This window comes from Nerophis ophidion, linkage group LG13 (genome assembly GCF_033978795.1).
Source record: "Nerophis ophidion isolate RoL-2023_Sa linkage group LG13, RoL_Noph_v1.0, whole genome shotgun sequence".
NCBI classification, from domain to species: domain Eukaryota; kingdom Metazoa; phylum Chordata; class Actinopteri; order Syngnathiformes; family Syngnathidae; genus Nerophis; species Nerophis ophidion.
In genome coordinates, this window is record NC_084623.1 from 56294072 (window position 1) to 56310199 (window position 16128).

The window sequence follows — 16128 nt, forward strand, 5'->3', positions numbered from 1 at the left end:
ACTTTTTTCAGCGCCCATACATATATACACATATATGCATACATAAATATATATATACACGTACAAATATAAATTATATATACATATACATGTACAAATATACATTGTATGTACATACATAAAAACATATATATATATTGTATTAAAATATGTTAGTGAGTATAAATACTTTTTTCAGCGCCCATACATATATTCATATATATATATATACAAATATGCGTTATATATACATACATATATACATAAAAATATATGTTATATATACATACATATAAACAGATATATATATATATATATTACATTAAAATATGTTTTAATACTTTTTTCAGCGCCCATACATATATACACATATATGCAAACATATATACATACAGATATACATTATATATTGATACATATATACATACAAATATACATTATATATACATACATATAAACATATATATATTATATTAAAATATGTTAGTGAGAGTATAAATACTTTTTTTCTGTTCACAAAAACCATGATATCAAAAGGGTTCCATCCCTCACCTAATCGTACGTTCCTTTTCAGGAATAAAACAAGCAAATTACCACAGTGACTTTCTTTTTTTCTACCCTTTTTTCACTAGATCACAAATAGGTAAAAAATATTTAGGCATATTTTCATCTGCTTTGCCAGCGTACACATCTTTTAATTACAATTTTTTGCATTCGGTGCTCAAGTGTGTGTGTGTGTGTGTGTGTGTGTGTGTGTAGCAGCTATAAGTGTATAGGGGATTAAGTGGTTGGATTGAGGACACCAAGTTGACTCCATGTGTCCACAAACTCGTCATCCTGCTCGCTCTCTCTCTCTTTTATCCCCGTCCTAATACTCCTCCAACTCAAATGCAGTCCTAAAGGATTAAATTACACTCCAGCTATCGTTCTTTACATTGATCGTTCCGTTTATCTCTTCTTCTTTTCTTCTTTCACTTTCTTTCCCATGACTGTGTGTGTGTTTCTGCATGTGTGTGTGTGTGTGTGTGTGTGTGTGTGTGTCTTTGCTGATTAAATCCAGCCTGTGGATTAATTAGGGTAAATGACCTGAGAGCGGCTTTTTGGATTTAACAGTTAAAATCTAGCGGCGGATTTTAAGCGTGCCTTTGATTATTTCCACTGCTGTTTTTTGAAAGACGTAGTTTGACCACACGGCACTTGATAGTCCCTTGTAGTCACAGTTCTGATATTTAGGGACCGAGGACACTGTTGAATTTCCAGCGTTTTATTCTTTCTTTCTTTATTATTATTCCGCAGCTTTGAGCTGTAATTTGACCCTCCTTAACATGCTTAAAAACTCACCAAACTGGACACACACATCAATCAGGACGGCCGAACATTGCGATTTAATCGAAACACCTAACCCCAAAACTAAAAATTGCGCTCTAGCGCCCCCTAGGAAGAAAACACAGATAAAACTGCCTGTAACTTCCAGTAGGAATGTCATAGAGACATGAAACAAAAACCTCTATGTAGGTCTCACTTAGACCTACATTTCATATATTGACAACCCCCAGCAAAACTCAACAGGAAGTTTGCAATTTCCCCTTCAAAACAAAAGTTTTGTAAAAACACTCACCTTTGCCCCTTTGAGCTGTAATTTAACCCCCTTAACAGGCTTCAAAACTCACCAAACTGGACACACATCAGGACTGGCAAAAATTGCCATTTAATCAAAAAGCCTAACCCCAAAACTAAAAAAATTGCGCACTAACACCCCCTAGGAATAAAACACAGACAAAATTGCCTGTAACTTCCAATAGGAATGTCTTAGCGGCATGAAACAAAAACTTCTATGTAGGTCTCACTTAGACCTAAATTATATAAATGGACTTCCTTCAGCAAAAATCAACAGGAAGTTTGCAATTCCCCCTTCAAAACAAAAGTTTTGTAACAACACTCACCTTTGCCTCTTTGAGCTGTAATTTAACCCCCTTTACATGCTTCAAAACTCACCAAACTGGACACACATATCAGGACTGGCGAAAATTGCCATTTAATCCAAAAGCCTAACCCCAAAACTCAAAATTGCGCACTAGCACCCCTAGGAATAAAACACAGACAAAACTGCTCCTTGGAAGAAAACACAGACAAAACTGCCTGTAACTTCCAGTAGGAATGTCATAGAGACATGAAACAAAAACCACTATGTAGGTCTCACTTAGACCTACATTTCATATATTGACAACCCCCAGCAAAAATCAACAGGAAGTTTGCAATTCCCCCTTCAAAACAAAAGTTTTGTAAAAACACTCACCTTTGCCTCTTTGAGTTGTAATTTAACCTCCTTAAAATGCTTCAAAACTCACCAAACTGGACCCACACATCAGGACTGGCGATCATTGCGATTTAATCGAAAAACCTAACCCCAAAACTAAAAATTGCGCTCTAGCGCCCCCTAGGAAGAAAACACAGACAAGCCCCCTAGGAAGAAAACACAGACAAAACTGCGTGTAACTTCCAGTAGGAATGTCATAGCGACATGAAACAAAAACCTCTATGTAGGTCTCACTTAGACCTAGATTTCATACACTGACATTCTTCAACAATTATCAACAGGAAGTTTGCAATTCCCCCTTCAAAACAAAAGTTTTGTAAAAACACTCACCTTTGCCTCTTTGAGTTGTAATTCAACCCCCTTAACATGCTTCAAAACTCACCAAACTGGACACACACATCAGGACTGGCGAAAATTGCCATTTAATCAAAAAGCCTAACCCCAAAACTCAAAATTGCGCGCTAGCACCCCTAGGAATAAAACACAGACAAAACTACTCCTAGGAAGAAAACACAGACAAAACTGCCTGTAACTTCCAGTAGGAATGTCATAGAGACATGAAACAAAAACTTCTATGTAGGTCTCACTTAGGCGTACAATTCATATATTAACATCCCCCAGCAAAATTCAACAGGAAGTTTGCAATTCCCCCTTCAAAACAAAAGTTTTGTAAAAACCGGTCACCTTTTTTCAAACATTTCAAACTACCACTGGAGAGAGATTGAACTCTTCTGATTAAAAGTTGATAAAAAAGTTTTAATTACTGCTACGGTTTTGATTTTATCAGCCTTCAAAGAACCGCTGTGCTGAAAAACATTTCAACGATGGCCGCCGTGCGCAGACACAGTGAGGGAGACTTTTTTTTTTTCTTTTTTGTCCGTACCGTCTGCTGCTGGTGCGCACGCACCAATATTTGTGAAGGAGGTGCTGTGATCGTCTATACCAAGATGGCTGCCAGGTGCCGTAGCTAAGCTAGTATGTTTTAAAGTTGTCCTTTGCCTGCATATCGTAAAAACAACCGTCCAACATTTTACAACTAATTGTAAACTTATAGGTGCCGACCATCAGGGCTGAGTTGCGACGAGAGAGTGTGTCGATGTTAAGATATTACGCCGAGTAGGTAAGTCTATCTGTTTGCTAATAGTAGCTACTGAGTAGGTAAGTCTATCTGTTTGCTAATAGTAGCTACTAGCCGTACCCATGTATTTTCATTCTAACTTATATCTGTCAGTAGACACGTTATGGAAGGTAAAAACTACAACATAATACAAAGTAGTGTGTAGTTCTAACTTATAACTATTACTTTCTTCCATTAATGGAGTCATCGGACTCATCCAACTATTATTTATCTTCTGTTTAACTTATTTCACCTTCCATATTTCTTTGTTTCCCTATTATTTACCTTTTTTTTACCTTCTATTAAACTTTTTTTAACTTCTATATTCGTTTGAACTACCTTATATTTACCTTATTTTACCTTTTAATTTACCCTCCATTTACATTGTATTTACTTTTCATATGCGACTTTCACCTTCTTTTATCTTCTATTTACTTTTTTTACCATGTATTTATAATTTTTTACTGTCTTTTTATCTTATTTTGCTTTCCATTTAGCTTTTTTCACTGTCTTTTGCCTTTTTTTACCATCATTTACCTTCTGTTTAACTTATTTTACCTTGATTTACCTGTTATTCGTCTTCTTTTACCTTTCCCCTTCTACCTTCATTATTTACCTTCTACTTAACTTTGTTTCCTTTTATTTACTTTCTATTTAACTTACTTTACCTTCTATATTCCTTGTTTAACGTTTTATTTATTTTCTTTTACCTTTTTACCTTCTACTTACTTTCCTCCACCTTCAATGTAACATGTTTATCTTCTGTTGAACTTTGCTTCCTTTTATTTACTTTCTATTTAACTTATTTTAGTTTCTATATTCCTTCTTTTAGCTTTTATTTATCTTCTGTTTAACCTTTTATTTACCTTGTATTTAATTTATTTTACCTTCTATATTTCTTTGTTCATTTAACTTATTTGCCTTTTATAGTCCTTCGTTTAATTCTAATTTAGCTTTCATTTACCTTGTTTGACCTTTTGTTTACCCTATATTTTATTTTACAGTCTATATTTCTTTGTTTACCTTTTATTTATCTTATTTTGCCTTCTATATTCCTTCTTTTATCTTCTATTTAACATGTTATACCTTCTATTTAACTTTATTTAATTTTATTTACTTTCTATTGATATTATTTATCCTCTATTTCCCTTCTTTTAACTTTTACTTAGCTTTTATTTATCTTCTGTTTGACCTTTTACCTTTTATTTACCTTCCATTTAATTTATTTTACCTTCTATATTTCTTTGTTCATTTAACTTATTTGCCTTTTATAGTCCTTCTTTAGCTTTGATTTAGCTTTCATTTACCTTTTACCTTTTGTTTACCTTTTTTTACCTTTCATTTACCCTCTAATTCATTTTACCTTTTATATTTCTTTGTTTACCTTTTATTTACCTTCTTTTACCTTCTATATTCCTTCTTTTATCTTCTATTTAACATGTTATACCTTCCATTTAACTTTACTTCCTTTTATTTACTTTCAATTGAATTTAGTTACCCTCTTTTTCCCTTCTTTTAACTTTTACTTACCTTTTATTTATCTTCTGTTTGACCTTTTACCTTTTATTTACCTTCCATTTAATTTATTTTACCTTCTATATTTCTTTGTTCATTTAACTTATTTGCCTTTTATAGTCCTTCTTTTAGCTTTAATTTAGCTTTCATTTACCTTTTGTTTACCTTCTTTTACCTTTTATTTACCCTCTAATTTATTTTACCTTCTATATTTCTTCTTTTATCTTCTATTTAACTGTTATACCTTCCATTTAACTTTACTTCCTTTTATTTACTTTCTATTGAACTTAATTACCCTGTATTTCCCTTTTTTTTTTTAACTTTTATTTACCTTCTGCTAACCGTTTACCTTTTATTTACCTTCTATTGAACCTTCTATATTTCTTTTTTTCCCTTTCATTTACCTTTTTTTAACCTTCTATTTAGCTTAGTTTACCTTTTATATTCCTTTGAACTACCTTATATTTACCTTATTTTACCTTTTAATTTACCCTCAATTTACATTGTATTTACTTTTCATATGCAACCTTTACCTTCTTTTATCTTCTATTTACTTATTTTAACATGTATTTATCCTTTTTTACTGTCTTTTTATCTTATTTCGCTTTCCAATTAGTTTTTTTCAACTTCTTTTTACCTGTTGCCTTTTTTTTAATCATCATTTACTTTCTGTCTACCTTATTTTACCTTATATTTACCTTTTAATTTACCCTCAAATTGCATTCTATTGGCTACCTTTACCTTCTGTTTACCTCCTTTTATAAACTATTTACCTTTTATTTACTTATTTTACCATCTATTTATATTTTTTACTGTCTTTTTATCTTACTTTGCTTTCCAAGTACCTTTTGCCCTCATTTACCATCATTTCCCTTCCATTCAACTTTTTTTTATCATCTTTTATGCGATGCAGATTTTAACATATTTGTTACACAAACGATTTATCAAAGCAACAGAAAATAAAGCAAAGTTGTTGTCTAATCCAAAGCAAGTGTGGACCAGCTGAGAAATGCCACATCTTTACAATCCACCAGTTGGCGAGTCACTGACTCGGAAAACCTGGTTTTGTTTTTTTACAAATATTTCCCACGGACTGGCAATCAATTTGTGGTGGCTGGGGAAGAAATGAAAGGAGGAGAAGAGAATGCATGACGGATGAATAAAAAAAGATGAAAGAAATAACTGTCCCACTGATGTTTGGAGCGTTGGCGGTGGTTTGATTTTGTGGCAGCAGGCCTGCGACACAAGACTGCACGCTGCAAAGTTTGTTGGGAAAAAAAAAAAAGGCACCAGCCCAGCAAACTTACTCCAGAATCCGAAACCGAACAAGGAGGTGACAGACAAAAAAATTCCCGCCAAAAAGCAGCTCACTGCGGTGGAAACATTTGGAGATGATAGCATGTGTGGTGGAAACCATCACAAAAGCACGAAGGATGTGGAGCTCAAACTGTGGAAATGCTGGTTTTTATCCACCCATAAAAACCTCTATAGTTTTAATGGGTGTCCAGTCCAGTCCACTATGGACTGGACTCCCACTATTATGTTAGATCCACTATGGACTGGACTCTCACTATTATGTTAGATCCACTATGGACTGAACTCTCACTATTATGTTAGATCCATTACGGACTGGACTCTCACTATTATGTTAGATCCACGATGGACTGGACTCTCACACTATTATTTTAGATCCAGTATGGACTGGACTCTCACACTATTATGTTAGATCCACTATGAACTGGACTCTCACACTAACATAATATTCTGAGAGTCCAGTTCTTAGTGGATCTAACATAATAGTGAGAGAGTCCAGTCCATACTGGATCTAACATAATAGTGTGAGAGTCCAGTCCATCGTGGATCTAACATAATAGTGAGAGTCCAGTCCGTAATGGATCTAACATAATAGTGAGAGTTCAGTCCATAGTGGATCTAACATAATAGTGAGAGTCCAGTCCATAGTGGATCTAACATAATAGTGTGAGAGTCCAGTCCATAGTGGATCTAACATAATAGTGTGAGAGTCCAGTCCATAGTGGATCTAACATAATAGTGAGAGTCCAGTCCATAGTGGATCTAACATAATAGTGTGAGAGTCCAGTCCATAGTGGATCTAACATAATAGTGTGAGAGTCCAGTCCATAGTGGATCTAACATAATAGTGTGAGAGTCCAGTCCATAGTGGATCTAACATAATAGTGACAGTCCAGTCCATAGTGGATCTAACATAATAGTGAGAGTCCAGTCCATAGTGGATCTAACATAATAGTGTGAGAGTCCAGTCCATAGTGGATCTAACATAATAGTGACAGTCCAGTCCATAGTGGATCTAACATGATAGTTTGAGAGTCCAGTCCAATTGAGCAAATTGGCTATTTCTGGCAATGTATTTAAGTGTGTATCAAACTGGTAACCCTTGGCAAGAATCAGTATCTAAGAAGTAGATCTTGCTTTCAAAAAGGTTGCTGACCCCTGTCTTACAGCACGGGGACTTTTTGCCACCTTTAGTATTGTCCCTCTTTGTTTTTTTTACCCCCAATCCCTCCAGAACACGTTTAGCAGGCGTCTATCTTTAGCAACGTTTGCAACAAAGTGAGAACGTGAGTCAAAGAAATGGAACGCCAGCAGTCTGCGATTACGTGGGGCCGTTATGAATGATCGATACTTCAAATGAGAGCGTGTGAAGCCGGGGCGCTCGGTCTTGTTGTCGTGAGAAAAAATAAATAAATACAAAAATACGCACGGATAGGAGGAGATGACGACATGTGAGATGAAGACAGGGTCGTCAACAAGGTGGTGACATTGGGGACTTGGTCGGGAGGAAAGGATGGAGAGAACAGGAAGAGGACAGCAGGAAATGCCTTCTTTTTCCTGAACTTTCCTGCATTTTTTTTTTTAAGAAACACTCAAGGATGATTATGACGATTATAGTGTCGCTCATGATATCACACTCTAGTAAAAACGCTACAGGACTGCTTGTATCGCACATGATATCACACACAAGCAAACACTCATTAGGATTGCTTGTATCGCACATGTTATCACACACAAGTAAACACGCTACAGGACTGCTTGTATCGCACATGATATCACAAACAAGTAAACACACTACAGGACTGCTTGTATCGCACATGATATCACCCACAAGTAAACATGCCGCAGGACTGCTTGTATCGCACATGATATCACACACAAGTAAACACTACAGGACTCCTTGTATCGCACATGATATCACACACAAGTAAACACGCCACAGGACTGCTTGTATCACACATGATATCACACACAAGTAGACACGCCGCAAGACTGCTTGTATCGCACATGATGTCACACACAAGTAAACACTCATTAAGATTGCTTGTATCGCACATGATATCACACACAAGTAAACACACCACAGGACTGCTTGTTTCGCACATGATATCACACACAAGTAAACACACCACGGGACTGCTTGTATCGCACCTTATATCACATACAAGCAAACACTCATTAGGATTGCTTGTATCGCATGTGATATCATACACAAGTAAACATACCACAGGACTGCTTGTATCGCACGTGATATCACATAGAAGCAAACAGTCATTAGGATTGCTTGTATCGCACGTGATGTCACACACAAGTAAACACGCCACAGGACTGCTTGTAAAGCACATGATATCAAACACAAGTAAACACACAACAGGACTGCTTGTATCGCACATGATATCACACACAAGTAAACACACCACAGGACTGCTTGTATCACACATGATATCACATACAAGCAAACACTCATTAGGATTGCTTGCATCGCACGATATCATACACAAGTAAACACACTGAAGGACTGCTTGTATCGCACATGATATCAAACAAGTAAACACACCACAGGACTGATTGTATCGTACATGATATCACACACATAAGTAAACATTCATTAGGATTGCTTGTATCACACATGATATCACACACAAGTAAACACGCTGAAGGACTGCTTGTATTGCACATGATATCACACACGAGGACACACGCCCCGGGACTGCTTGTATCGCACATGATATCACACACAAGTAAACACGCCACAGGACTGCTTGTATAGCACATGATATCATACACAAGTAAACACTCATTAGGATTGCTTGTATCACGCGTGATATCATACACAAGTAAACACGCTGAAGGACTGCTTGTATTGCACATGATATCACACACAAATAGACACAACCCAGGACTGCATGTATCGCACATGATATCACACACAAGTAAACACTCTTCGGGACTGCTTGTATTGCCCGTGTTATCACACACAAGAAACATGCCACAGGACTGCTTGTTTCGCACATGCTATCACACACAAGTAAACACACCACGGGACTGCTTGTATCGCACATTATATCACATACAAGTAAACACTCATTAAGATTGCTTGTATCGCACATGATATCACAAGTAAACACACTACAGGACTCCTTGTATCGCACATGATATCACACACAAGTAAACACGCCGCAGGACTGCTTGTATCGCACATGATATCACACACAAGTAAACACGCCGCAGGACTGCTTGTATCGCACATGATATCACACAAGTAAACACGCCGCAGGACTGCTTGTATCGCACATGATATCACACACAAGTAAACAGGCCACAGGACTGCTTGTATCGCACATATCACACACAAGTAAACACTCTGCAGGACTCCTTGTATCGCACATGATATCACACACAAGTAAACATGCTGAAGGACTGCTTGTATTGCACATGATATCACACACAAGTAAACACGCTGCAGGACTGCTTGTATCGCACATGAACTCACACACAAGTAAACACACCGCAGGACTTCTTGTATCGCACATGATGTCACACACAAGAAAACACTCATTAGGATTGCTTGTATCGCACGTGATATCATAGAAAAGTAAACACGCCGCAAGACTGCTTGTATCGCACGTGATATCACATACAAGCAAACACTCATTAGGATTGCTTGTATCACACGTGATATCATACACAAGTAAACACGCTGAATGACTGCTTGTATTGCACATGATATCACACACAAGTAGACACATCGCAGGACTGCTTGTATCGCATATGATATCACACACAAGTAAACAGGCCACAGGACTGCTTGTATCGCACATGATATCACATACAAGTAAACACTCATTAGGATTGTTTGTATCGCACGTGATATCATACACAAGTAAACACGCTGAAGGACTGCTTGTATCGCACATGATATCAAACACAAGTAAACACACCACAGGACTGCTTGTTTCGCACATGATATCACATACAAGTAAACACGCTGAAGGACTGCTTGTATCGCACATGATATCACACACAAGCAGACACGCCGCAGGACTGCTTGTATCGCACATGATATCACACACAGGTAAACACGCAGCAGGACTGCTTGTATCGCACATGCTATCACACACAAGTAAATACGCCCCGGGACTGATTGTATCGCACGTGATATCATACACAAGTAAACACGCTGAAGGACTGCTTGTATCGCACATGATATCAAACACAAGTAAACACACCACAGGACTGCTTGTTTCGCACATGATATCACACACAAGTAAACACACCGCAGGACTTCTTGTATCGCACATGATCTCACACACAAGTAAACACACCACAGGACTGCTTGTATCGCACATGATATCACACACAAGTAAGCACGCTGCAGGACTGCTTGTTTCGCACATGATATCACACACAAGTAAACACGCTGAAGGACTGCTTGTATTGCACATGATATCACACACAAGTAAACACACCGCAGGACTTCTTGTATCGCACATGATGTCACACACAAGAAAACACTCATTAGGATTGCTTGTATCGCACGTGATATCATAGAAAAGTAAACACGCCGCAAGACTGCTTGTATCGCACGTGATATCACATACAAGCAAACACTCATTAGGATTGCTTGTATCACACGTGATATCATACACAAGTAAACACGCTGAATGACTGCTTGTATTGCACATGATATCACACACAAGTAGACACATCGCAGGACTGCTTGTATCGCACATGATATCACACACAAGTAAACACGCCACAGGACTGCTTGTATCGCACATGATATCAAACACAAGTAAACACACCACAGGACTGCTTGTTTCGCACATGATATCACATACAAGTAAACACGCTGAAGAACTGCTTGTATCGCACATGATATCACACACAGGTAAACACGCCGCAGGACTGCTTGTATCGCACATGATATCACACAAGTAAATACGCCCCGGGACTGATTGTATCGCACATGATATCACACACAAGTAAACACGCTGAAGGACTGCTTGTATCGCACATGATATCACACACAAGTAAACACACCACAGGACTGCTTGTATCGCACATGATATCACACACAAGTAAACACGCCGCAGGACTGCTTGTATCGCACATGATATCACACACAAGTAAACACGCTGAAGGACTGCTTGTATCGCACATGATATCACACACAAGTAAACACACACCAAATGTTTTTTTAAGGCATGAAATTGCATACATTTTTAACTTTTAATCATTTGTTTGTCAAAATCAAAACAAATACTTAAATATCTGCTCGACTTCCGACTACAAAGCAAGTTATCCATTGAATTGTGCGCTGTAAAAATTTAAATAAATTTTACGGTAAAATTTACAGTGGTCTTTACAGCGTATTACTGTAAATTTGAAATAAAAACACTTTTTTTTTACAGAAAATTTTTTTTAACTGCCATTTTTTAAGGTGTGTTACCACAAATGGAAAACAAAAAATGACGGTAAAAATCTGGCAGCTCAGACGGCAAAATTTAAAAAAGTGTTTTTGTTTTTCCATTTAACGTGTTATGCTGTAAAAACTTTGTATATTTCACGGTAAAATTCTGCTGAATGAGTTTTTTTTCCTGTAAAATCCACAGATGTTTTTTTTTACTGTCTACATAAAAAAATATTTTCAATAATAAAATGCATAATTAATAATATTTGCCGTTTCAAGCGGCCCTTTGATGAACATCACTGCTGTTATAAATGTAGAAAAACAGCAAAAATGGTGTAACATAAAGAGATATGTTGAAACTAATAAATAAAAACAAAAATATTTGTCGTTTTAGCCTTTTTAGCTCATTTCATTACAAATGACGACATCATTTAACACAATATTCAAAAAAATATCAACAATATTGTTTGTTTTTTATACTTGAAGTCTCCACAGCACTGCTGTTCTTGTTCAAATGTAAAATAATTGACTATTCTTGTTATTTATGATCATATTTATGTACGCAGAATAGTTTATTTTGCTTCTAGAACACTGCTGTTCTTTCTTCTATGTATAGTTATTATTTGGCAGCTGATGCAGATATTCAAATGCCGTCCTTGCTCGCTGATAATAAATCCTCAACAGTTTGAGAGCGTCACCAATGAAGTAGCCAATGTTTGTTTTTGACGTGGCAGCGAATAAACTTCCCAGGATCTTGGAAATTCCTGCTGGTGCTTTAAAGAAGTGAAATCCTGGTGCAAAGTGTGTTTTTAATACCTCATGTCTTCCAGCAGGTCACATTCAGTCAGATTTTTAAAGTGCAGTCTTGTCAGCTGGTCCGTGTGCGTGTTCTTCAGCTCCTGTGTCACTTTGACCTGGTGAGGAAACAAACACACACATTAGCCTTCCGCCACCACTGTTTCCCACACTTTCCTTTATCTGTGGTGGCAAACAAAGAAGGACCAGAGCCAACATATTCATGGTTTCACAGTTCCGGGACTTATGCAGATCCCAAAGTACGCATTAAAGCTACGAGCAACACTAGACCCCGGATTTCCCGCGAGTCCCCATGACCTGACCCACCAGCAAAAATTTAAAGAAGATCGGAGAATGTGTAATGTTACAACTTTACCCCACAAGGGGGCGAAAATGGAGTGACAGTAGTCATACAGTTGCGTCACACCCAACACTCCAGCCCACCGTCAAAAAATTCAAAAAGATCGGATAATGTGTCATGTTCTAACTTTACACCACAAGGGGGCGATAATGGAGTGGCACTAGTCATGCAGTTGTGTTACACCCGAATCTCCAACCCACTGTGAAAAATTTCGGTAAGATCGGAGAATGTGTTATAATTTTACACCACAAGTGGGCGACAATGGAGTGGCACTAGTCATGCAGTTGTGTCACACCCAACACTCCAGCCCACCATCAAAAAATTCGAGAAGATCGGAGAATGTGTCGTGTTCTAACTTTACACCACAAGGGGGCGATAATGGAGTGACAGTAGTCATACAGTTGCGTCACACCCAACAATACAACGCACCATCAAAAATTTCGGGAAGATGGGAGAATGTGTCATGTTCTAACTTTACACCACAAGGGGGCGATAATGGAGTGGCACTAGTCATACAGTTGTGTCACACCCAACAATACAACGCACCATCAAAAATTTCGGCAAGATCGGAGAATGTGTTATAATTTTACACCACAAGGGGGCGACAATGGAGTGACAGTAGTCATGCAGTTGTGTCACACCCAAAACTCCAACCCACCATCAAAAGATCGGAGAATGTAAAAAATAAGAAACAAAAATTGCGTTAACGCAAACACTGTTTATTTTCACAGTAACTTTACTTTTAACCACGCCCTCCACCATCCGATTAGTTTGACTCGCATAACAAAAGTTTTAATCCAGTACCAGCTCAACAGCGCCTCCGGTGGTTGCATCCAAGTGGTGCGACCGCTTCTAGTTAACGAAACTTAGCATTAATCCGCCCAACACTTGATCTTCGCACATGTCCGTCCTTTTGCCAACAATCACTCGTGTGGCGCGTTCATTTTGACACCTCATGCCGCGCAGTTTTAACCAACTAAAAAAGACACAGGTGTCGTGTTTTGAAGACGGCGGAATCTTGTTTTCTTTTTTTTTTTGTACCCAGCAGATGCTATGCTAATAGGCTGGATTGTAAAAAATGAAATATGCAGCAGGCACGTCCACGATGTCAGTGGGAAGGTTGTTTGTGTGTGTGTGTCTGTGTGTGTCTGTGTGTGTGTGTGTGTTTTGCCAATTCTGACCTAATGGGGACATCACTCTGTTTACACACCTACAGGGGACTTCTGACGATATGGGGACACAAAAACAAGTTCCCTAAAGGGAAACCTTTTTAAATGATAGTCAGATCCATTGTGAAGATGCCTAAGTGATTTTGAAGCTTTGGCCCATAAAACATGTTTCAATCCAGAGATTTAAAGACGTGTATGAGCTAACTGGGCAGTGGACATTTTACCAATTTTTTTTTATGCCTCCACAACCTGTAGAAAGGGTGGTCCCCACAAGTTCTGATCAAAAATGATAAACAGTGTGTGTGTGTGTGTGTTCTGCCAATGCTGACCTAAAGGGGACATCACTCTGTTTACACACCTTTAGGGGTATTCTGACGAAATGGGGACACAAAAACAAGTTCCCTAAAGGGAAACCTTTTTAAATGATAGTCAGATCCATTGTGAAGATGCCTAAGTGATTTTGAAGCTTTGGCCCATAAAACATGTTTCAATCCAGAGATTTAAAGACGTGTATGAGCTAACTGGGCAGTGGACATTAGACCATTTTTTTTATGCCTCCACAACCTGTAGAAAGGGTGGTCCCCACAAGTTCTGATCAAAAATGATAAAATGTGTGTGTGTGTGTGTGTGTGTGTGTTCTGCCAATGCTGACCTAATGGGGACATCACTCTGTTTACACACTTTTAGGGGACTTCTGACGGTATGGGGACACAAAAAAAGGTCCTCTAAAGGGAAACCTTTTTAAAGGATAGTCAGATCCATTGTGAAGATGCCCAAGTGATTTTGAAGCTTTGGCCCATATGACATGTTTCAATCCAGAGATTTAAAGACGTGTATGAGCTAACTGGGCAGTGGACATTTGATCAATTTTTTTTTTATGCCTCCACAACCTGTAGAAAGGGTGGTTCCCACAAGTTCTGATCAAAAATGATAAACAGCGTGTGTGTGTGTTCTGCTAATGCTGACCTAATGGGGACATCACTCTGTTTACACACTTTTATGGGACTTCTGACGGTATGGGGACACAAAAAAAGGTCCTCTACAGGCAAACCTTTTTAAATGATAGTCAGATCCATTGTGAAGATGCCTAAGTGATTTTGAAGCTTTGGCCCATAAAACATGTTTCAATCCAGAGATTTAAAGACGTGTATGAGCTAACTGGGCAGTGGACATTTGACCAATTTTTTTTTTATGCCTCCACAACCTGTAGAAAGGGTGGTCCCCACAAGTTCTGATCAAAAATGATAAACAGTGTGTGTGTGTGTGTTCTGCCAATGCTGACCTAATGGGGACATCACTCTGTTTACACACTTTTAGGGGACTTCTGACGGTATGGGGACACAAAAAAAGGTCCTCTAAAGGGAAACCTTTTTAAATGATAGTCAGATCCATTGTGAAGATGCCTAAGTGATTTTGAAGCTTTGGCCCATAAAACATGTTTCAATCCAGAGATTTAAAGACGTGTATGAGCTAACTGGGCAGTGGACATTTGACCAATTTTTTTTATGCCTCCACAACCTGTAGAAAGGGTGGTCCCCACAAGTTCTGATCAAAAATGACAAACAGTGTGTGTGTTCTGCCAATGCTGACCTAATGGGGACATCACTCTGTTTACACACATTTAGGGGACTTCTGACGGTATGGGGACACAAAAAAAGGTCCTTTAAGGGGAAACCTTTTTAAATGATAGTCAGATCCATTGTGAAGATGCCTAAGTGATTTTGAAGCTTTGGTCCATAAAACATGTTTCAATCCAGAGATTTAAAGACGTGTATGAGCTAACTGGGCAGTGGACATTTGACTAATTTTTTTTTTAGGCCTCCACAACCTGTAGAAAGGGTGGTCCCCACAAGTTCTGATCAAAAATGATAAAAAGTGTGTGTGTGTGTGTGTGTGTGTGTGTGTGTGTTATGGCAAAGCTTACTTAATGGGGACATCGCTCTGTTTACACAGTCACCTTTAGGGGACCACTGACAGTATGGGGACCCAAAAACAGGTATTTTTAAATGATAGTCAGATCCATTCTGAAGATGCCTAAGTCAATGTTTTAAGCGTTGGCCCTTACAACATTTTTACTCAAAAGTAAACATGTTTAACATATAATTATTTAAATTTTTTTCAAATGGTCCTCAGTAGTCACGTACAAAT

At 37.9% G+C, this 16128-nt stretch overlaps 1 protein-coding gene across 1 annotated transcript in view; it reads right to left on the reverse strand.

Annotated features, from left to right (window-relative positions):
- LOC133564759 (F-BAR and double SH3 domains protein 2-like) overlaps positions 1-16128 on the reverse strand; it is a 163783-nt gene that overhangs the window by 138892 nt on the left and 8763 nt on the right. The window contains 1 exon segment of the mRNA XM_061919244.1: positions 12472-12569. Within this exon segment, the coding sequence (XP_061775228.1) occupies positions 12472-12569 (98 nt within the window).